Here is a 23,845-nt window from a genome sequence, read left to right on the forward strand (position 1 = left end):
TAGGGCTCAGATTAGGGTTAGGGGTGTGTTGGGGTTAGGGTTGGAGTTATAATTGGGGGGTTTCCACTGTTTGGTCACATCAGGTGCTCTCCAAATGCAACATGGTGTCTGATCTCAATTCCAGCCAATTCTGCGTTGAAAAAGTCAAATGGTGCTCCTTCCCTTCCAAGCTCTGCCATGCGCCCAAACAGTGTTTTACCCCCACATATAGGGTATCAGCATACTCAGGACAAATTGCAAAACAACTTTTGGGGTCCAATTTCTCCTGTTACCCTTAGGAAAATAAAAAATTGGGGGCAAAAATATCATGACACCCGCAGACCAATCCATCAAAGTCTGCATTCCAAAACGTCACTACTTCCCTTCCGAGCCCCGACGTGTGCCCATACAGTAGTTTTCTCCCACATATGAGGTATCAGCGTACTCAGGACAAATTGGACAACAACTTTTGGGGTCCAATTTCTCCTGTTACCCTTGGGAAAATGAAAAAATTGGTGACTAAAAGATCATGTTTGTGGAAAAAATACGATTTTTTTTATTTTCATGCCTGGGCATTATATACTTCTGTGAAGCCCTTGGGGGTTCAAAGTTCTCACCACACATCTAGATAAGTTCCTTAGGGGGTCTAGTTTCCAAAATGGGGTCATTTGTTGGGGGTTTCCACTGTTTAGGTACATTAGGAGCTCTCCAAAGGCAACATGACACCCGCAGACCATTCCATCAAAGTCTGCATTCCAAAACGTCACTACTTCCCTTCCTGTGCCCCGACGTGTGTCCATACAGTAGTTTTCTCCCACATATGAGGTATCAGCGTACTCAGGACAAATTGGACAACAACTTTTGGGATCCAATTTCTCCTTGTACCCTTGGGAAAATGAAAAAATTGGTGACTAAAAGATCATGTTTGTGGAAAAAATACGATGTTTGTGGAAAAAATACGATTTTTGTATTTTCACGCACGGGCGTTATAAACTTCTGTGAAGCACTGGGGGGTTCAAAGTGCTCACCACACATCTAGATAAGTTCCTTGGGGGGTCTAGTTTCCAAAATGGTGTCATTTATGGGGGGTTTCTACTGTTTTGGTACATCAGGGGCTTTCCAAACGCGACATGGTGTCCGATCTCAATTCCAGCCAAAAACGTCAAATGGCGCTGCTTCCCTTCCGAGCTCTGCCATGCGCCCAAATAGTGGTTTACCCCCACATGTGGGGTATCAGTGCACTCAGGACAAATTGCACAATATCTTTTAGGGTCCTGTTACCCTTGGAAAAATAAGAATTGAGGGTGAAAAGATCATTTTTGTGGAAAAAATATGATTTTTTTAATTGTACGGCTGTATGTTATAAACTTCTGTGAAGCCCTTGTGGGTTCAAAGTTCTCACCACACATCTAGATAAGTTCCTTGGGGGGTCTAGTTTCCAAAATGGGGTCACTTGGGGGGGTTTCCACTGTTTAGGTACATCAGGGGCTCTCCAAACGTGACATGGCGTCCGATCTGAATTCCAGACAATTTTGCATTGAAAAAGTCAAATGGCGCTCTTTCCCTGCTGAGTTCTGCCATGCGCCGAAACAGTGGTTCCCCCCCACATATCAGGTATCGGCGTACTCAGGACAAATTGCACAATAACTTTTGCAGTCCAATTTCTCCTGTTACCCATGGTAAATTAAAAAAAATTGAACCTGAAGTATTTTTTTAGTGAAAAAAAGTTAAATATTCATTTTTTTTTTTTTTTTTTTTAATATTCAAAAAATTCCTGTGACGCACCTAAAGGGTTAATAAACTTCTTGAATGTGGTTTTGAGCACCTTAAGGGGTACAGTTTTTAGAATGGTGTCACTTTTGGGTATTTTCTATCATATAGACCCCTCAAAGTGGCTTCAAATGTGATGTGGTCCGTAAAAATAAAATGGTGTTGCAAAAATGAGAAATCGCTGGTCAACTTTTAACCCTTATAACTTCCTAACAAAAAAAAATTTTGGTTTCAAAATTGTGCTGATGTAAAGTAAACATGTGGGAAATGTTACTTATTCAGTTTTTTGTGTGCTATATCTCTGTGATTTAAGGGCATAAAAATTCAAAGTTGGAAAATTGCGAAATTTTCAAAATTTTCGCCAAATTTCCGTTTTTTTCACAAACGCAAGTTATTTGAATGAAATTTTACCACTAACATGAAGTACAATATGTCACGAGAAAACAATGTCAGAATCACCGGTATCCATGGAAGCGTTTCAGAGCTACCTCATAAAGGGACAGTGGTCAGAATTGTAAAAATTGGCCTGGTCATTAACGTGCAAACCACCCTTGGGGCTTAAGGGGTTCGCTAAAGGGGTTAACTAATGGGACCGTTTTATAGGGCGGGCCGTTACGGACGCGGCGATACTAAATGTGTACTTTTATTTTTTTTACTTAGAGATTTATTTTTTTTTTTTTTTTTTTAATATATAAATTTTTACACTTTTTTTTTTTTTACTATTACATTGTCCCAGGGGGGACATAACTGTCATGTGACAGATCGCTATGACAGAGTGCAGAAGGCTTTGCAGGCAGTGAGGAAGCCAGCTCCCTGCATGCCCCTGAAGGTCCCCGCCGCCATATTGGATCCGGGGACATGCAGGGAAGGAGGCCCCCACAACAGCGCTGCACATTGCGCTGCTGCGGGGGTTTCAGGGAAGCACGGAGGGATCCCCTTCCCTGCCGATACTTCCCTAATCCCCTGGTACACTGTGATCGTGTTTGATCGCAGTGTGCCAGGGGTTAACGTGCCGGGGGCGGTCCGTGACTGCCCCTGACACACAGTGCCGGGTGTCAGCTGTGATAATCAGCTGACACCCGGCCGCGATCAGCGGCGCTCACCTAGACGTACTATCCTGTCCCCGGTCATAGGCGCCTGGGTACCGTGGACGGGATAGTACGTCGGATGTCAGGTAGGGGTTAATGAGCATGCTGCGTTTTTTACCGCAAAGCGTTTTTTCGCGGTAAAAAGATGCATCAATATGCACAAAAAGTGCAAAATGCAGTAAAATGAATGGGAAGCTTCTTTTAAGCGTTTTGAGTGGATTTTTTGGTAAATCCGCGGGAAAAACGCAAAAAAAAACGCTGTGTGTGAACACAGCCTTATGTATTTAAACATTTATCGTTAACGTTTGAGTCAGTTCTTGCCACAGATTTGTCTAGGATTATATACTAGAAGGACATGTAAATCTGAATGTGTGTATATTGTATATCTGAGTTACTTTTAATGTCTTGCCTTTAATATTTTAGCAATTATTCACATGCAAATACCTTTAGAAGTGGGTTGAGAATGAGGCAGCAGCGAGACACTCGGCAAGCCACATATTTCCTTAGGAGAGGCCTGAAGGTAAATCCATTTGGAATAATAAGGATCTGTGATACATTTCTTATAAACTGATTTATAATCACATGCTGACCATATACATTAAATATTTTCCTGGGAGAACCCTTAGATTTTATGAAAATTTTTTGGCAATGTAATATGTATGGGAACAGCAGTACTTATTGAAAGGTAACTTGATAGCTGATTTATGCTGCCTTAACCACGAGTTTGTCATTTCATCCACTTATGTTTTACTCTGAACTGCTGTGGTTCTTTTTTTTTATGGTGTTTATTAAAGGGAAGGTACCATCCCAAAAAAAAATTTTCAGCAATTGAAAAATTGTAAAGAATTAATGTTTACATTTTCTTAAATATTATCTTTTTTTTTTAGTTTTGCAAAATATGAAAAATAATTTTAAAGTTTGGCTTTCCACTTGTTAACACTGGGGGAGCAGCTACTGAAATTTGCCACAAAAACCTAGTGTACAACTAGCTCACATTACTGCCCTGCAGTAATTATGGGTGGAATATGTTGACATGGGTGTGATGTCACTCCTCTCCTCCCCTTCTGGGTGTTTGCTAAGGGAAAAGAGAGTATGACATCTAGGAACACAGTGATCAGCCATTTTGATGGGGCCTGCAAAGTTGCTCACTGTCTTTGCATCAGAACAGGCCATCAATCAGCAGAAATGTTTCCTGGATTTCTGTGGAGCAGACAAACAGACGGTCCATCCATGTGTATAAAACACAGCACTCTATGTACAATCCCTGGCACCAAACAGGGTGCCCCCCATAGATCAGCACACTGCTCTCCTGAAATACTCTGTGCTGCTGTCGCCCTGCTCCTTCCACCATACATCAGGCCCCTGTCGCCTCGCTTTCACACATCGCCAGGACAGGATCTGAGGAGAGGAATGGGGTCTTCTGTCACCGAGGATGGCAGGCAGCAAGGATTCTGGGAGCAGGGTGACAGCAGCACAGAGTATTTCAGGAGAGCAGTGTGCTGGTCTATGGGGTCACAGAGGGAGATATATGGGGGAGGAGCAGGGTGACAGCACCACAGAAATCCAGGAAACATTTCTGCTGATTGATGGCCAATTCTGATCCAGACTTTGCATGCAAAGACCCCATTCCCCTCCTCAGATCCTGTCCTGGCGATGTGTGAAAGCGAGGCGACAGGCGCAGTCCGGGATGACCCTGGGAAGCTGGATGGGGGGAAATGTAGCCATACAGTAACGATAAAAATGAGACCCCTCTCTTCAGCTGCCTCACCAGCCCACCCCTGACTGCACCTATTACCCCTGACCCGTGTGCAGGTGCTCAGCCAGAACCACCCTAGAAGGGGTCCCCTTTTAGCAGATAATACTGCCATAGTGTTCTCACATAATACCGCCATATACTTCACACATAATACCGCCATATACTTCACACACAATACTGCCATATAGATCATACACAATACCACCATGTAGATCACACATAAAACCAGCAGGGTGACAGCAGCATTTAAGGAGAGCAGTATCACACGGGATAGGATTAGATACACGGCTCAGCAGATAGTATCACACGGGATAGGATTAGATACACGGCTCAGCAGACAGTATCACACAGAATAGGATTAGATACACGGCTCAGCAGACTATCACACAGGATAGGATTAAACTGTGTTCCAAATTATTATGCAAAAAGAGTTTAGGAGTGATAAGGTTAGAATTTTTTTGTCATTTAAACTCATTGATGGTGATGTGTGTCAGGGCTCTTTATATCACTGAAAGCAATTGCAGTTACCTGTGCAAATTAGTTTGGCAGGTGTGTCCAAATAAAGGCAAGACAACTTAAGAAGGCTGTTCCACATTATTAAGCAGCCTACATTTTTTGCCAAAATGGGAAAGAAAAAGGATGTGTCGGCTGCTGAGAAGCAACAAATTGTGGAGTATTTAGGTCAAGGCATGACTACAGTCAACACTGCCAAGACACTTCATCGTGGTCATCGCAAAATCAAGAAGTATGTAGCGGATTCCCAGCACACACGTGTGCGTGCTGATAAGGAAAGATTGAGGACTCTTTCCAACAGGCAATTGCGTCAGGTTAAAAGAACAGCTGCAAAAATGCCTTGTCATAGCAGCAGACAAGTTTTTGAAGCTGCTGGTGCCTCCACCGTCCCCCGAACAACAAGATGCAGGGTCCTTCAGAGGTTTGCAGCTGTGCGTAAGCCATCCTGTCGACCACCTCTATCCACTGCACACAAGCAGAAACGGCTCCAGTGCGCCAAACGATACATGAAGACTGACTTCCAAACTGTTTTGTTCACCGATGAGTGCCATGCAACGCTCGATGGTCCAGATGGATGGAGTAGAGGATGGCTGGTTGATGGACACCCCATGAAAACACGACTAAGGCGCCAACAAGGAGGAGGTGGAGTAATGTTTTGGACTGGAATCATGGGGAGAGAGATTGTCGGCCCCTTTAGGATCCCTGAAGGGGTAAAGATGAACTCCATAATCTATGTGGAGTTTCTAAAACAGCACTTCCTGCCATGGTTCAAGAGAAAGAACCGTGCTTTCCGCAGCAAGATCATTTTCAAGCATGATAATGCAGCGTCTCATGCTGCAAATAACACATCTGCATCTCTGGCTGCTATGGGAGGATAAACTTATGGTGTGGCCACCATCTTCCCCTGACCTCAACCCCATTGAGAACCTCTGGAGCATCATCAAAAGGAGTGTCTATGATGGCGGGAGGCAGTTCACATCTAAGCACCAGCTCTGGGAGGGTCTTCTGTCCACATGCAAAACAATTGAAGCACAAACCATCCAAAAACTGACAAATTCAATGGACGAGAGAGTTCAGAAGCTTCTTTCGAACAAGGGGTCCTATGTGCAAATGTAACATCACCTAGAATAAAGTTTTGACTTGAAAACTGTTTGATTTCATTTTGTAATAAGCTGATAATGTTTATAATTTCACAATTGACCATTTTTTTGTTCAAAATAAAAAGGTTGAAAACTCTGCTGTGCATAATAATTTGGAACATGCATTTTGAGTGTTTCTTATTTTTAAAAATATACTGTGTTCATAGGCAGTTTGTTCAAAAATATTGCAATTATACTAGAATATTAGATGACTGGAAAATAACAATGACTGCAATTCATATAGGTAATTTAGAGAAAATATGATGAAATATTTGTTGCATAATAATTTGGAACACGGTGTAGATACACAGCTCAGCAGACCGTATCACACAGGATAGGATTAGATACACGGCTCAGCAGTCAGTATCACACAGGAGAGGATTAGATACACAGCTCAGCAGTTAGTATCACACAGGAGAGGATTATATACATGGCTCAGTAGTCAGTATCACACGGGATAGGATTAGATACACGGCTCAGCAGTCAGTATCACAAAGGAGAGGATTAAGTTCCCTTTACATTTAGTGATGCACCAGCGATCCCGACCATGATACGACCCTGTCAGGATCGCTGGTGCATCGCTAAATGGTCGCTAGTGAGCTGCCACACAGGCAGATCTCGCCAGCGACGCAGCAGCGGTCGTTACTTACCTTTCAGACGCGGCGATCCTGATGTCCTCCCGCCCGCATCCACGCGTCGCTCGTCGGCGCCAGCAGGAAGTGCCCGACGAGAAATGGAGCTGCGCGATCAGCGACAGACAGCGGGGAAGCCGGTCAGAGGTAAGTATCACACATAGCGATATCGCTGCTGCGTCACAAAATCAGTGATGCTTTAGCGATATTGCTAGCTAGGCCTCTTTCACACATCCATTTGTCTCCATCAGTCAAAATCCGCCGTTTTGCAAAAAAAACGGATCCGCCATTTTTCTTGGCGGATCCGTTTTTGTTTCCATTGACATGCATTATCGGCGGATCTTGACGGATGGTCATCCGTTGGATCCATTTTCTTACGGATCCGCCAAATTTTTGGCGATTGCTGACATGACTGGACGGACTATGAAACGTTTTTTGCCTCTCTCTCTCTTTCTTTCTCTCGTTTTTTTCAATCCGCCTATGGATCTGGTTCATCGCTAAGTGGTCGCTAGTGAGTTGCCACACAGGCAGAACTCACCAGCGACATCGCAGGGGTCGGGGGTCGCTACTTACCTGTCAGACGAGGCGATCCTGGCGTTCTCCCGCCCGTGTCCACGCGTCGCTCGTCTCCACAGCAGGAAGCTGACGACGAGAAACGGTCCAGGATGTTCTCGCGCGATCAGCGATAACCAGCGGAGGAGCGGTCGGAGGTAAGTATCACACATAGCGATATCGCTAGCAATATCGCTATAACGTCACAAAAACCAGTGACGTTATAGCGATATTGCTAGCGATATCGCTTAGTGTGACAGGCCCTTTAGATACACCGCTCAGCAGTCCGTATCACACAGGAGAGGATGAGATGTCCAGCAGATTGCCAAGTGTTTTCAAACAGCAGGGAGCAGCTCCTCCTAAGTTTTACAGGGGCAGCAGCTGGTCGGGTGTTTTGGAAAGAGCAGCTCGGTCTCCAGGAGCTCGTCCTGTATCCTCTCCTGCAGCTGGTATGTGCAGAGAGAACATCCAAGCCGTTATGCTGGAACAGTACAGCATCCAGGGCTTGCAATCGAGTGTAAATGGAGCTGAAAGGAAAGCACTGGGCTCTAATAAAATGGTGCCTGGCCACACCTACAGTTGTGAATTGAGCTGCCCACAGAGGCGTGGCCAGCAGGGCTGTGGAGTCGGTAAGCCAAACCTGCGACTCCGACTCCTCAATTTCCCTTACACCGACTCCAACTCCGACTCCACGACTCCGACTCCCACACATATTGCTTATATTTAAGTGAAAAATTTATTGTAGTACAATGTGAACCTCAGACATTTAATCATTTTTATGATCCAATAATCAAGATATTTAGATAGAACAGAATATATATTGGTGTACTACCCGGTTTTCATTCTTTTTGGTACAGATACGATATGGATAGACAGATATGGATAAATGGATAGATAGAGCAGATTTCTAATCTGCTTTTGCTATTGAAAACATTATCTATGAGCTCAAAAACCTTTCAGGTGATGCAGTTTTTTAAAAAGATGATCAGCTTTTGCAGCTGAAAAACGTATCCTCAAAAAACACAGGAAAAACGTTGTGTGTGAATGTAGCCTTAGATCAGGAATATAACAGCCATTTATAGGACATTTCATAACTTTCCCAAACTCCTAAGAAAAAATATTCAGCACATCCTGCATTGAATTACTGTACCCAATTTATTATATATTTTAGGAGTCGGAGTCGGTCCATTTTATACCGACTCCACCAAAATGAGCACCGACTCCACGACTCTGACTCCGACTCCACAGCCCTGGTGGCCAGTTCACAGCTGCTGCTGCTGCAATGAGACAGATGGGGGTCGGGAGCCGACTCTTGTCTCTTACACCACTGAGTCAAGCTTTGGGGACAATATCTTTTTATACTATTTTCTTTTTTACATTAAATTATGAAAAAGCACGGCACCTTCCCTTTAAGCAGCATTCATCCTCAGCTCCACTTGTTTATGGCGCTAAGGATTAATTATACAGCTAACTACTGCTGCATTTTCCCTCCTAGGTGGGTGCTTTTTATTTTAGCTTACACCCTGCAACATCAGCCATAATTGGTTTTAGTACTGATCACGGCCATTTAAGCCAGGGTCTAACAGGCTGTGTTGGTCTGAAACTGACAGGTCTTGTGCACTGCAATGTAGAAGTATGGCAGTGTATGATATCAGCAATGAAAGAGAAGTATTCAAGTCCCAAAGTGCAACTAAGGAAAAAAAATACTTTTAGTGTGCAAAAGTATCAAAACCTAAAAAACATATAAATATGGTATTGTAATAGTACTGACCAGAACAACATAGCTGTATTACCACTTATACTGAATGGTGAATGGCATAAAAAAAAAAATCCAGAATTGATGCGTTTTGTTCACTCTGTGTCCAACAACTCTGAATAAAAAGCAACTATAAAATTTGCATGTAATAGTACCAATAAAAACTTCAACTCATCCCACAAATAAAAGCCATAATTCAGCTTTTGGCAGAAGAAAAGTATAAGGTTATGTCCACACGTTGCATTTTTGCTGAGTGTTTCATGCTGATACAGTTTAGTGACTGAGTTTTCTGCACTAAAAATACAGCAAAACCTGATAACTGTGTTTTTGCACTTACTATTGCTTTTTATGTTTGAAAAAGGATACAAAAATGCTGAAAGGAGTGACATTCTGCAGTTTGAAAAAACGCATCAGTTTTCCAATTCAGCCAGGAAAAAAACTGTGTGCCTGAGATTTCTGAAATCTCATGGCTTTTGCTGGCACTGTAAAACATAGCTGTTAATTTGCATGAAAAATACCGCAAAAATGTAACGTGTGAACATAACCTACAGCTATAGCTGTCAGAATTTCGCAACGCAAAAACAAATTGATACTTTTTCACACTAAAAATGAATTAACATCATTTATAAATCATATGTAAATTTAATATCCCTGTAATCCTACTGACTCAAAGGATAAAGCCCTCTTATCAATTATACCACATGGTGTAAAAACTAAAAGCAATTCTTGAACTCCTTGTTGTTCATTCTGCTTTTCAAACACCAGAATAAGTCTCGGTTCACATCTATCTTTCACTCCGTTTAGCACTTACCTTAGGGTTTCCATCTAAATCCCCATAAAACATGGTTCAGACGAAACCCCTAACTAAACAATGTGAAGGTAGTTGGAGTGGCTTTGGACTCCACACAGCCTTTGTTCCGGTGATGTCCCCTCAGTGTTAGGTGTCTTTTTTAGCAAACAAGTGTGTTCGACTGCAGTTGTGTATGCCTTTAAAAGATGGATCCCACAGGAACAAAGGCTAGCAAAATCCACAGTGACTCCATCTACCTCAGTTGGAAAAGATTCAGTACAATTTTGAGGTTTGTTTACTTGAGTCCAGTAAGTTGATCTACTAGTGATTGACAGCTGCTTCTGCATGCAGTGTTACACGTGGAATACTGTCAATCACTGAATGTGACTGCCCACTGGACTCATGCATACAATCAGGGATTTCAGTGACGAAAATGCAAGATTTAGGCTGTGTGCCCACAATGCGATTTTTAAGCGTTTTTGCCGCGATTTTCGGCCCAAAAACGCTGCGAAAACGTTTAAAAAAACTCGTACAGAGCGCACCCCATGCATTCCTATGGCATTCCGCACATGCTGTACTAATGCTGCGCTCTGTTCCGCGGCGGAATCGCATCGCGGAAAAAATGCAGCGTGCTCATTCTTTTTGCGGAATCGCAAAGAATTGCCGCGATTCAGCACCCATAGGAATGCATGAGAACCGCTTACTTCCCGCATGTGGCTATGCCCACCATCGCAAAGTTAAGCATATCATGTGTGGTTGGTACCCACGGTGTGGAGGAGAGGAGACTGTCCTCCAGTCCCTGGGTACCATACCCCTGTAAAAAAAAAAAAAAAAGAATAAAAAATCGGGGTATATTTACCTTCCGGTGTCATGCGCAGCCTTCCCGGGCCTCAGCGTTCCCAGTAATGCCTTGCGGCAGGGACCTGTGATGACGTAGTCTCGCGTTACTCTAGCGGTCTCGTGAGATCACTATAGCAATGCGAGACCAACGTCCTCACAGGTCTCGCAAGGCATTGCTAGGAACGGGAGCGTCGCTGAGACTGCGCGGGACGTCGGAAGGAAAATATACCATGATTTTTTAATTTTTTTAACATTCTATCTTTTACTATTGATGCCGCATAGGCAGCCTCAATAGTAAAAAGCTCGTCACACTTGTCAAACACTGTTTGACGAGTGTGACCAACCTGTCAATCACTTTCCAAGCGATGCTTCAAATCGCTTGGAAAGTGCTTGAATTTCGCACACGAAAATCGCGGCAAAATCGCGCGAAAAAAAGCGCATTTTCTGGGAAGGAGTCCGGGTTTGAGTGTCCGGTTTAAAACGCTACGTGGGCACATAGCCTTACTGAAACTTTATTCATAAAAATGTATATCCATCTACTCCTCATTATCATCCTGCCGGCAGATCAGATGCTATTTTCAGCATGACAGAGTTCTGTCAGCACAGAATGACTGTTAAAACTAAGTTTCGGTGCTTCATGGTGGGGCCAATCATTTATATACAGCTTATCTGCTTGTTTTCCCAGTCTCCGCCCTTTATTATTTGATTGACAGCTCTGTCTTCATAGAGTCAGAGAAAGGTGGAAATAGATGAAAAACAAGTGGATGGGAATGTGTATATAACTGAGTAGCCCTGCAATGATGTACCAAGCGCCTCTGCTCGGTTTGATCAATCATCCTGTGCTGACAGACTACCGCTAAGGTCAAAGTTGGCTCTGTCACTAAGAGTTTAGACGCTATGTTGATCAGGTGACTAGTCCAATAGGCCAGTCCCTGGTGGTCTCTTTTGCCCCTTTTTAGTGACAGGTCTCTCCCTACATGTATGTGTGTGTAGGGAGAGACCTGTCACTCCAGGGGATTGGGGCGAGTCGGCCAGGGACTGGCCTCTTTCTGCGGAATTTCAAAGTAAAACGTATCTGGCTGAAATAACCAAGCCAATGTCTGATTAATGCAGCCTGAAGTTTTTGCAGCATGTATCACCTGTCGAGGTCTCTTTATTATGTACAGTGATTGTCTACATGGCACCCCCTGCAGAAATAAGCTGTCTATGCAGTCCCCACTGTGGTATGCTTTCCCTCTCTTACATAAGGGGTTATCTGTGGGTTTAACTTGCATGCAACTGCTTTAGAGGAAAAGGATGATCTTTTTGCATTTTATCTTATGTTTTGGTTCTTTGAAAAAACAGTCATTATATTCAGTCCCATATAAACCTACATACAGTTAATGACAAAATGGAGTAAATAAACCCCCTATCCAAACTATATATATCATCCAGCTGGTGAAAAATTGCAGGTATAATGTGCAATACTCCATTAGAAATGAGGCCAATGCTGACTGTCTCCAATCACAGGCATTCGTCTCCACTTTTTCTGCTTGACTGGCATCTCCATTGTCATGCATTCTTCGTTACTTGCAGATGTTAATAAAATAACTGGGAGTCAAAATATCACAATTTTATTAATAAGATAAGGTTTTTGTATTTCTAATTTGTAATGTGCAATGAGCCAAATATACAAAGTAAATTAATAACCGGAATAACACTAATAAAAATAAATATTAATACAAATAAGTATTTTTATGTCCTAAAAATCTCATACTGCCGGTTTTAGACAAAATTGATTAATCCAGGAATAAACATGCGATTAAGAAATATATACAAACGTAAAGCAAAATGAAATTGCCAAAAAAGGCACATTATTATTATTATTATTATTATTATTATTATTATTATTATTATTATTATTGCGCCATTTATTCCATCACGCTTTACATGTGAGGAGTATACATAATAAAAACAAGTACAGTAATAAACGATACAAGTCACAACTGGTACAGGAGGAGAGTGGACCCTACCCGCGAGAGCTCACAATCTACAAGGGCTGGGCTCGGATGCAATAGACTAGGGCAGAGCTTTGTCGTGCAGTGGCTTGGTGGATCAGTGGTCACTGCAGGTTGTAGGCTTGTTGGAAGAGGTAGGTCTTCAGACTCCTTTTTTTTTTTTTTTTTTTTTTGAAAGTTTCCACGGTAGGCGAGAGTCTGATATGTTGTTGGGGGAGTGTACAAGAGTAGGGGTGGTGCGCTGGAGAAATCTTGTGAGTGTGGGTAGAAGAGATAAGAGGGGAGTAGAGAAGGAGATCTTGTGAAGATCGGAAGTTGTGTGCAGGTAAGTACCAGGAGACGAGGTCACAGATGTATGGAGGGCAAAGGTTGTGGATGGCTTTGTATGCCATGGTTAGGGTTTTGAACTGGAGTCTTTGGGTAATGGGGAGCCAGTGCAGGGATTGACAGAGGGGAGAGGCCAGGGAATAGCGGGGGGACAGGTGGATTAGTTGGGCAGCAGAGTTTAGAATAGATTGTAGGGGTGCAAGAGTGTTAGAGGGGAGGCCATAGAGCAGGAGGTTGCAGTAGTCAAGGTGGGAAGTGATGAGGGCATGGACTAGGGTTTTTGCAGGTTCTTGGTTGAGGAATGTACGGATCCGGGAAATATTTTTGAGTTGAAGTCGTCAGGAAGTGGAAAAAGCTTTGATATGTGGTTTGAAGGAGGTTAGTGTCAAGGATAACCCTGAGGCAGCGAGCTTGTGGGACTGGGAAGAGTCGGAAGCGCCATTTACTTTAATGTATAGGTCTGTTGGGGGGGAGGGGGGTTGAGTGACATGGGGGGGAAAGATTATGAATTCTGTTTTGTCCATATTAAGTTTTAGAAACCTAGCGGAGAAGAAGGATGAAATAGCATGGTGACTGTTTAGGGAACACTACCTTTGTAGTAGATGTAAGACATTATTCACATCAGTATTTTTCATACAAGTGCTCTTCGTGTTTATCATGTGTAGCGCTCATACATATGATACTCTATGGAGGTGTTCACATGTCCGTGATTTTTGGCTGACTGGTCGTTGTAAAATCACCAAAATCACAGAAACATCTTGAACTTTTTTTTTTTTTTTTCCCCCCATTGGAGAAAACCTGATAAATCTAATGAAACTGATGAAATTCGGTGTTTTTTTTTCTTGTACGGTAAAATAACTGATGTAGTAAATGTAATGGTAGTATTAGTATGGAAAGCTTACAACATTTCTGAACATGCGTATTAATTTACATTATTTCTTCCATTTCAGGTCCAGACAAGAATGGATGGTGATCAGCGCGAGGAAATTCTTGTCCCAAGCAGAAGTGATTCGTGAGTATAATCCTTTTTAAAGGGTAATTTCTCCTAAAATTATAGTATATCGCCATCCCACTATGTTCACTAAAAATAAAGGGGCTGCAGCAGTGACTCAGCGATGTGGACTACTCAGTAATTTCCTGCACAAGTAAAGGGGCAGTAATAATGGTCGCTGTCCAGCTGGGTGCAGGGGATAACAGTGGCGTGGCTGCAGTGCTGGTCTGTGTATTATTGGGACCTGTGTTTTGCAGGCTGGATATGTGGCCTACACTCTGCCCACTCTTGGCCGACCAATGGCCACATTATTATGAAGCAAAAGTTTCATCAGCTCACTGCAGGCTTGCAGGGTTTCAGCATGTCGCCAGCCACAGCATTTGGCTTAACCCCTTCGGGCCACAGCCCTTTCTTTATCGCTTCATTGGGGGACACAGGTAATCATGGGGTGTATGCTGCTGTCGCTAGGAGGCTGACACTATGCAAATAAAGTAAAACTGGCTCCTCCTCTGTAGCATACACCCACTGACAAGCAGGAAGTACCTCAGTTTAAGCTTAGTGTCTGTAGGAGACGGACCTGGATCTAACCCCAGATCCGCAGTGTTTTTCTTTCACATCGGTCTACTGCCACCAGTGCTCCGAACACCTTTTATGGTAATTCACACGCACCTGTCCGCGATGGTCACATGGACAAATCTGGTACGGAACAAGGGAATCGAGCCCAGGTCCCTCGGCATCTGCCTGGGAGGACGGCACTCCCTTCCCTCAGGAGAGGTCTGTTGCCATGTCCCAGCCGGTCTCCAGCCGGCAGAAGATTCAATTTTCGAGATGAATGCACTCCCCTCCCTCCGGAGTGGGCTGTGGCCATGTCTCAATTGGTCTCAGACCTGACTAGAAAATTCACAGACTGTATGCCGCATCTGTCTGCCGCCACCAGTGCTCTGAATACCTCCCATGGTGATTCGCATGCACCCGACCACGACCTCCACAGGGACAGATCAGGAGAAAGATCTAGTAAGCTCCTCATCCAGTTCACCGGGCCCCTCTGCGGCATGTTGAATGCCCCTCTCTACCCGTCCCCCCCCCCCCCCCCCTCCTTGGAGGCGGACGTCGGGTCGGATGTAGCTTCTCAGTCACAGTCTGACTCAGATGCGGATCAGACTTCTGGGACCCTGGACATGGTAGGTAGCCTTATTTCGGCTATTGTTCAAACCCTCGATATAAAAGAGGAGCATGCGGCTGCTCAGGATGTCTCCGTTTCATTCAGACGGGTGAAACGTCCCTCCAGCATTTTTTCCAAAGAGTTTGAGGCTACTGCCTCTAGACACTGGGAACATCTCGGCAAATGCTTCCCGGGAAGAAAACATCTGGACACTCTCTATACCCTTTTATTTCAGACCTTGTCACCATATGGTCCGATTCCCCTAATGTGAATCCGCATTTTTTCACGCTTAGCCTCTCAAACCGTTCTGTCCGGTCCTGATGCGGCGTCTCTCAAGGACGCTACGGACAGACAAATTGTGGCTTTTACTGTATCGGCCATAGAGGCGTCATGCACTTCTCTCTGACTTAATTTAGCCTCCACTTGAGTGCTGAAAGCCATATCGGCCTGGGCCAAAATACTTCACCGGGGCATTATGGTGGCGGCTCCTACAGTGGAGCTAGCAGATCTAGCACTGGCCTGCCTTTCCAGGAATTCAGGCTCTTTGGGACCAAACTGGTCCAGGTCATTTCCGACGCCACCAGAGGTAAGAGCACCTATTTGCCTTTCCTCTGGCGGTTCCTTCCAGCAGGACCGTTCTTCCTCCGGATCCCCTATCACAGATTCACCTCTGACAGGTCACCCCTACCTGGGAATCTTTCCAGGGTGGAAGGCAGGTTTCTTCTTTCCACAGAAACTTGGTTGTCAGCAGTCGACGACGACGCCTGGGTCAGGGAGATCGTTACACCCGGCTACAAATGGAATTTTCTTCGCCCCCACGAAGACGTTTCTCCTTCCCGCTAAATCAACCCTCTCGTGGGTTCTCCAAGCCGTCTCTTCCATGCCTAAGCTCAGGTGTCATTGTACCCATTCCTTGGCACGAACAGTTTTCTGGGTTCTACTCGAACCTCTTCGTACTCCCGAAAAAAAACCGTTTCTCCCCTCCCGGTCTTAGACCTCGAGCAGTTGAATTGCCACCTTCAGATTCGCCTCTTCGTCCTTGAGCTCGGTGATCCCCCTCCATTGAGCATGGGGATTTACTTTGCTCTGTGGACATTCAAGATGCTTTCCTGCACACTTCTGTTTGTGTACGGCATCGGAGGTTTCTTCTGTTTGCGATACAGGAGCACCACTACCAGTTCACGGCACTCCTGTTCAGCCTGGCGTCCACTACCAGGGTCTTCACGAAGGTCATGGCGGCGGTCATGGAAACTGTGCCTTATCCCCAGTTTCACACCCGCCCTCTTCAGCTGGCCCTCCGGTTTACCTGGGACAAGAAAATTGTTTCCCTGGACTGTTTACCTGGATTGGCCAGTGCTTTTACTTCTCAATGTGAAGCAGTCCCTCTCTTGGTGGACACTATCCATCTCTGCACTGCGCAGGAGGTCATTTCTCCCGCTCCGTTGGCAGATCATCAACATCGATGCCAGTCTTCAGGGTTGGGGAGCATGCTTCCTCATTCTCACAGCGCAGGGTCGCTGGAACGTTCAGGAGACCCTCCTCCCATCAATCTCTTGCAGATCAGGACAATTCATCTTGCCCTCCTCCGCTGGCAGTCTCTCCTCGCAAGCAAGCCAGTCCGCAGTCAGTCGGACTTTGTCACAGCCGTGGCTTACATAAACCATCAAGGCGGGACTCACAACACACGGATCAGGGTAGAGGTAGCAATGGAAAGCCATGTCCCTGCCATGTCAGCCGTCCACATTCCAGGGGTAGACCACTGGGAAGCCGTTTTTTTTGTGTCTTCGGGGGTTCGCGTCAGGCGAGTAGTCGCTCAACACCGCCGTCTTCAGCTAAATTTGTCGGAGGTGGGGCATTCCGGATATCCACCTAATGACTTCTTGAACGAACCAAAAGGTTCCCCGGTGCGTTACCAGGTCCCAGGATCCGATGGCTGTCGGTTGTGATGCACTTGTGATTCCGTGGTCCCAGTTTCAGATGCCTCTATTGTCACCGCCTCTTCCCTTAATCACAAAAAAAAAAAATCGATCAGAAGGGTTTCCAGTAGTCCTGACAACTACAAGCTGTTAAGTCAGACCTGGTATCCAGAGCTGGCGTACATGCTCATGGACGCCTCCTGAGGCTTTCCAGACCGTCCGGATATTCTTCCGCAAGTCCCCTCTTCCGCCACAGTTCAGTCGTTTAAGTTTAACGCCATGGCCTTTGAGGCCTACTTCTGAGAGGGACTGGGGCTTTTCCCATCAGGTCATTCTGACCATGCTTTGGGCGAGAAAACCTGCATCCTCAAGTTTCTACGACAGTTACTGAGTATCTGATTTAGGTGGCGTAAGTACATCTATTTGGTTCCGTTAGCCTTATTGGCTACCAAGAAGAGAAATCAGGGGAGCATTATCCTGCCATCCTCCGTTTCCTTTCATCCCACATTAGTGCACATTGTCCATTGTTCTCTAGGTCCCTCTTGCCCCTCTCCTGAGGCAGTTTCTCGCTAGGCCTCGGCTTTAGGGGTTGCAGGGCCGCGGCCTAGTCATCTTCGCACATTCTTTCAAGTTTTGCAAAGATTCATACTCATGTCTTGTCCGACGCCGGCCTAGGAAGGAAAGGAGCTGCAGGCGGTGGTTACACACCTGCTGGCCTCAGTCCTTTCTTTTCTCTGCATATTTTCTGTTCCCACCCTTGGGGACTGCTTTAGGACGTCCCATGGTTACCTGTGTCCCGCAATGAAGCGATAAAGAAAGAAGGATTTTTGGTACTCACCGTAAAATCTTTCTTGGAGCCTTCATTGGGGGACACAGCACCCTCCCCATTTGTTTGTACTGGTTTTGGGCCAACGTGCCTTGGTTGTTGAGCCGGTACATATGTGGAGTCTGTTGGTTGCTTCTCCTACTGCTTTAACACTTAACTGAGGTACTTCCTGCCTGTCAGTGGGTGTATGCTACGGAGGAGGAACCAGTTTTACTTTATTTGCATAGTGTCGGCCTCCTAGCAACAGCAGCATACACCCCATGGTTACCTGTTTCCCCCAATGAAGGCTCCAAGAAAGAGATTTCACAGTGAGTACCAAAAATCCTTCTTTTTCATTTTTGATTTTGTTTTTTGCTCCTCTTCTTCCCAGAGCCATAACTTTTTTTTTTTTTTATTTTTCTGTCCATATGGCCATGTGAGGGCTTGCACTTTTTAACTATACTATTGCTTTTACCATATTGTGCACTGGAAAATGGGGAAAAAATCTCAAATGCTGTGAAATTGCAAAAAAAATGCAATTCTGTTTTTTTATTGCAATTTTTTTTTACCATGTTCACCAAATGCTAAAACTGACCTGCCATTATGATTCTTCGGGTCATTATGAGTTTGTAGATACCAAACATGTACATGTTCTTTTTTTTGTTTAAGTGTTGAAAAAAAAATCATTTTCTGAGACCCCATGGTGTCTTAATTTTTCTTGTTCTGAGGCTGGGTGAGGGCTTATTTTTTGTGTGTCAAGCTGACATTTTCATTGATGCCATTTTGGTGTGGATATGGTCTTTTTATCACCCGTTATTGCCTTTTAGTGCTATGTTGTGGCAACCGAAAAAATGTATTTCTGGCATTTTGACTTATTTTTTGCTATGCTGTTAACCGATTTGTTTAATTATTTTTAAATCTTGATAGATCAGGTGATTCTGAATGCTGCAATACCAAATATGTGTAATTTTTTAAATTTATTTTATATCGGGGGCGATTTGAGCTTTTTATATCTTTGTTTTTTTATATTTTTAAAAACTTTTCACTTCAATAGTCTCCATGGGAGACTAAAAGCTGTGATAATCCGATCTCCTTGCAATCCAGCAATGACAACCACAGGGGTCTGCTGCAGACCCCAGGTTGTCATGCCAACCCATCGGCGACCCTTAGGTATGTGACATGCTTCCTGCGCGATCACATTAAATGCCACTGTCAGAGATTGACAGCTGCAACAGGTTAACAGCCACTGGTGGATCGCGATTCCACCCACAGCTGTTAGGGGCACAAGTCGGCTGATCAAAACAGCTGACATGTGCCGGGAAAGATGTGGGCTCAGCGCCGGAGCCCACATCACAGGGAGAGACACGACATGTACATGTACAGCATGTCGTGAAGGGGTTAAAGTAATCGACCTGTCCAAGATTTGCCTTCGTTCTCAGACGAGTTGCTGTGTTCTTTTCAGTTTAGCTATACATTCCTAGGCTTGTGTCCTTCGCTCTGCTGTCACTTAATTTTGATTGCAAGTAAGTAGTGAAGGAATTAGTTCTATTTCCTCCTATGTATTTTCAGATGGCAGACCTCTATGAACAGAAGTGGTCTTCTGACGGTGTCATTTGGTAATCCTTCTGCTGTACCAAGGTAAGTAGACTGTTTTATGAGTCATCGTATATGGGTTGTGCTAGTTTGTTCCGCTATTTTTTTTGGTTATTCTTATTCTGTAATCCCTGTGGTGATAATCTTGTCTAATGTTTCATTGTGTCACGCTTGTCTTCAACAGTACTATGGGAACCATGTCGTCGAGACCCCTATTGCCCTTTTTATTGAAAAAGGAAGGTGCGGAAGCAAAAGTTCCCAAGGGGGTTCCACTTAGTTTTGATATAAACAGCATCGCTAAACAGGTAACGTCACCGGTCTGTAGAGACTATTCTATACCATCCCATTATAAAGTGATTCCTGCATTATCATTATCGTTGCTTTATATTTCCTAGAGCTAAGTTCTGCTGTTTCTCTTCTTTTTACTAGACTGGGATCACACTGAATGAGCGCTTCAAGATTCTGAAGGAACAAAGACTGTCTCAGACACTGAACAAAGGCAGCAGATTTGTGACTGTGGGATGAGATCTTTTCTTTGCCTCGGGCTGTTCTCCGTTTACGTTCCTTTTTGTTTTTTACCCGACTTTAATTGCAGAGACCAAAAATTAATGTCTCTTGCACCAAGGTTGTGGCTCTTCATATTTGTTTTTTTTTCAGAGCTCTAAAGTTCAGAACTTTCGTATTGTTTGTACTGTGAAATATGGATAAAAGAGTTTCTAAGCCCTGGAAAAGTGAAATATGACCTGGAATTTTCAGTTACTACTTTCAGACATTGACTAGAATACTGTTATGAACACAGACTCCTAGTTAACGTTTTTTATTTTGCTCGAGAAGATGGTTTCCGTGTTACAACACTGAAGTCTTGGTACTGGGGGTTGCCAACGTGTGGTGGAATATTTTACTCCATTCCTTATTGGCATTTTGTCTGCGAAACATGCCTTTTGGCTTCATCTGAAACATTTGTAAGTGTTGATCCACAGTGATTTTGGAGCAAAAGTATTATGGTAAATACCACCCTTGTTGGGTATGATGATAAGCAACATTCGGTGTAGCTATAGGCTGTGTTCACACGCAGCATGTTTTTAGTTGCGTTTTTATTTGCAGAACAGAAGCTGCATTTTACAGTACCAGTGAAAGCTATGATGAGATTTCAGCAATCTCATGCCCACACAGCTTTTTTTTTTTCTCTGACTAAATTTGAGCACTTCAGTGGTTTTTGAAAATCTGCAGTATGTGAATTCATTCAGCTTCTTTTGGTGGCAGAAAATAATTGCTGCAAGAACGCTGCAAGTGAACATAGCCATAGACTTGGGGTAAGAATGTTGCCAAAAAGTACACTGTGAAGTGTTGCTGTGTAGCATTTCTGAAAATATAACAGTTTTGTTAACAATTCGATACTTGTTTTAAGGTTTTGGTTGGGATCTTTCCAGGCACACAGACAATAAGTCTTGTTTTGTCTTGGTAAATTAAATTTTGCTACAGTTAAATTATGTTGATACAACAATATTGTATATCTTACCTTCTTTCATAATAAACCGTTCTGCACAACGCTCCGGATTGACATATCTATAGATGACACTGTTGAAACCCTAATGACACTTTTTGATCTTGGCAAGGTTTAGTTTTTCCATTGGTTTTACTTTCATACTTATCTCAGTTCCTTAAAGGAGATATCCACTGTTTAGAAAACCCCTTTTCAATCCCCATGTCTGGCCCCGTTAAAATAAAAAAGCTTAAACTTCTTGTACTCGCCTTCCGTACCATTTCGGCGGTGTCATCACTCATGTTCCCAGGGCCCTACATTCAATCAGCGTTGGCCTCGCATTCCTCGCCTTCAGACTTAAGCAGTTAAAAGGAAGTAAGAGGCTCTCACTCCATGTTGCTTACTTATACGTCTGAAGGCGCGGACCGCGACGCCAGCGCTTATTGAAAGCGAGTAAAGGTAATGGTCCGTTACTTCCCTGTTTTTTGAATAAGTTCCTACATGCTGTATAAAACACTACATGGCAGTCTTTTAGGAATTAATTAAAAGGAGAATAGTGTAAAATACATGCTGGAAAAAGTATCATTAACATTCCTAATAAATCCTACGTGTATTCCTGTGCAGTAGGTTTCCCCTGCTTCTGTTTTTTCCCATTATTTGGCATATAATGCTGGAATGAAACAGAAGAAATGTCCATGAGAAGTAACTTATTCATTCATTTTGGGAAACAAGGAACGCTGGTTGCTATGTGACGTTATAGTCCTAAATCATTTAAGGTGCACTGTACTGCGGTATCCAGGTTGTCATGCAAATGGCATAACCAAACATTTACTGGTGTTGCTGAGATATGCTAAATAATGAATGTATGCTTCAAACGTCTGTAATTGTAACAGACTATGGCTGTCTTCACATTGTCTTTTGTCTTACAGTGGAGGAAATAATTATTTGATCCCTTGCTGATTTTGTAAGTTTGCCCACTGACCAAGACATGAACAGTCTCTATAATTTTAAGGGTTGGACAATTTTAACATTGAGAGAGAGGATATCAAAAATAAAATCTAGAAAATCACATTATATAATTTATACAAATTTATTTGCATTTTGCAGTGAGAAATAAGTATTTGATCCCACTGGCAAACAAGACTTAATACTTGGTGGCAAAACCCTAGTTGGCAAGCACAGCAGTCAGATATTTTTTGTAGTTGATGATGAGGTTTGCGCACACGTCAGGAGGAATTTTGATCCACTCTTTGCAGATCATCTCTAAATATTAAGATTTTGAGGCTGTCACTTTGCAACTCGGAGCTTCAACTCCCTCCATAAATTTTCTATGAGCTTAAGATCTGGAGACTGGCTAGGCCCCTCCATGACCTTAATGTGCTTCTTTTTGCCTTGGCTGTATGTTTTGGGTCATTGTCTTGCTGGAAGACCCAGTCACGACCCATTTCAATGTCCTGGCGGAGGGAAGGAGGTTGTCACTCAGGATTTTACGGTACATGGCTTCATCCATTCTCCCATTGATGCGGTTAAGTAGCCCTGTTCCCTTAGCAGAGTAACACCTCCAAAACATAATGTTTCCACCTCTATTCTTGACAGTAGGGATGGTGTTCTTTGGGTCATAGGCAGCATTCCTCTACCTCCAAACACGGCGAGTTGCGTTAATGCCAAAGACCTAAATTTTTGTCTCATCTGACCACAGGACGTTCTCCCAATCACTTACAGAATCATCCAGGTGTTCATTAGCAAACTTCAGACAGGCCTGCACATGTGCCTTCTTGAGCAGGGGAACCTTGTGGGTACTGCAGGATTTTAAACCTTTACAGCGTAATGTGTTACCAATGGTTTTCTTGGTGACTGTGGACCCAGCTGCCATGAGACCATTAACAAGTTCCCCTGCACGCAGTTTTAGGCTGATCTCTCACCTTCCTCATGATCAATGATACCCCACGAGGTGGGATTTTGCATGGTGCCCCAGATTGATGTCTATTGACATTCATTTTATATTTCTTCCATTTTTTTTTTACTTTTGTGCCAACAATTGTCTCCTCACTCAGAGTCTTACTTATGGTCTTATAGCCCATTCCAGCTTTGTGCAGGTGTATGATCTTGTCCATGACATCCTTAGAAAGCTCTTTTGGTCTTGCCCATGTTGTAGAGGTTAGAGTCTGACTGATGAATTGAGACTATGGACAGGAGTCTTATAAAGGTGACTATGTAAGACAGCTGTCTTTAATGCAGGTAACGAGTTGATTAGGAGCATCTAACTTGTCTGTAGGAGCCAGAACTCGTAATGGTTGGTAGGGGATCAAATACTTATTTCTCACTGCAAAATGCAAATTTATAGAATTTATACATTGTGATTTTCGGGATTTTATTTTTGATATTCTATCTCTTAATGTTAAAATTAACCTACCCTTAACCCCTTTACCCCCAAGGGTGGTTTGCACGTTCATGACCGGGCCAATTTTTACAATCCTGACCACTGTCCCTTTATGAGGTAATAACTCTTGAAAGCTTCCATGGATCCCAGTGATTCTGACATTGTATTCTCGTTACATATTGTACTTCATGTTAGTGGTAAAATTTCTTTGATATAACTTGCGTTTATTTGTGAAAAAAACTGAAATTTGGCGAAAATTTAGCAAGTTTACAACTTTGAATTTTTATGCCCTTTAAAACAGAGAAATATGTCACACAAAATAGTTAATAAGTAACATTTCCCACATGTTTACTTTACATCAGCACAATTTTGGAAC

General features: G+C 43.5%; 1 protein-coding gene across 1 annotated transcript in view; it reads left to right on the forward strand.

Moving 5' to 3' along the window:
- Positions 1-21,156, forward strand: part of FYTTD1 (forty-two-three domain containing 1) — a 36,631-nt gene extending 15,475 nt beyond the window's left edge. Inside the window, exons 5-9 of the mRNA XM_073589286.1 lie at positions 3,261-3,357; positions 14,090-14,151; positions 19,583-19,651; positions 19,791-19,911; positions 20,036-21,156. Of these exons, the coding sequence (XP_073445387.1) occupies positions 3,261-3,357; positions 14,090-14,151; positions 19,583-19,651; positions 19,791-19,911; positions 20,036-20,131 (445 nt within the window). The 3' untranslated portion in view covers positions 20,132-21,156. The remainder of the gene's footprint in view (positions 1-3,260; positions 3,358-14,089; positions 14,152-19,582; positions 19,652-19,790; positions 19,912-20,035) is intronic.
- The last annotated feature ends 2,689 nt before the right edge of the window (positions 21,157-23,845 follow it).

The sequence above is a fragment of the Dendrobates tinctorius genome, unplaced genomic scaffold (genome assembly GCF_039654945.1).
Source record: "Dendrobates tinctorius isolate UK_male_01 unplaced genomic scaffold, ASM3965494v1 ptg000107l, whole genome shotgun sequence".
In the NCBI taxonomy this organism is placed as follows: domain Eukaryota; kingdom Metazoa; phylum Chordata; class Amphibia; order Anura; family Dendrobatidae; genus Dendrobates; species Dendrobates tinctorius.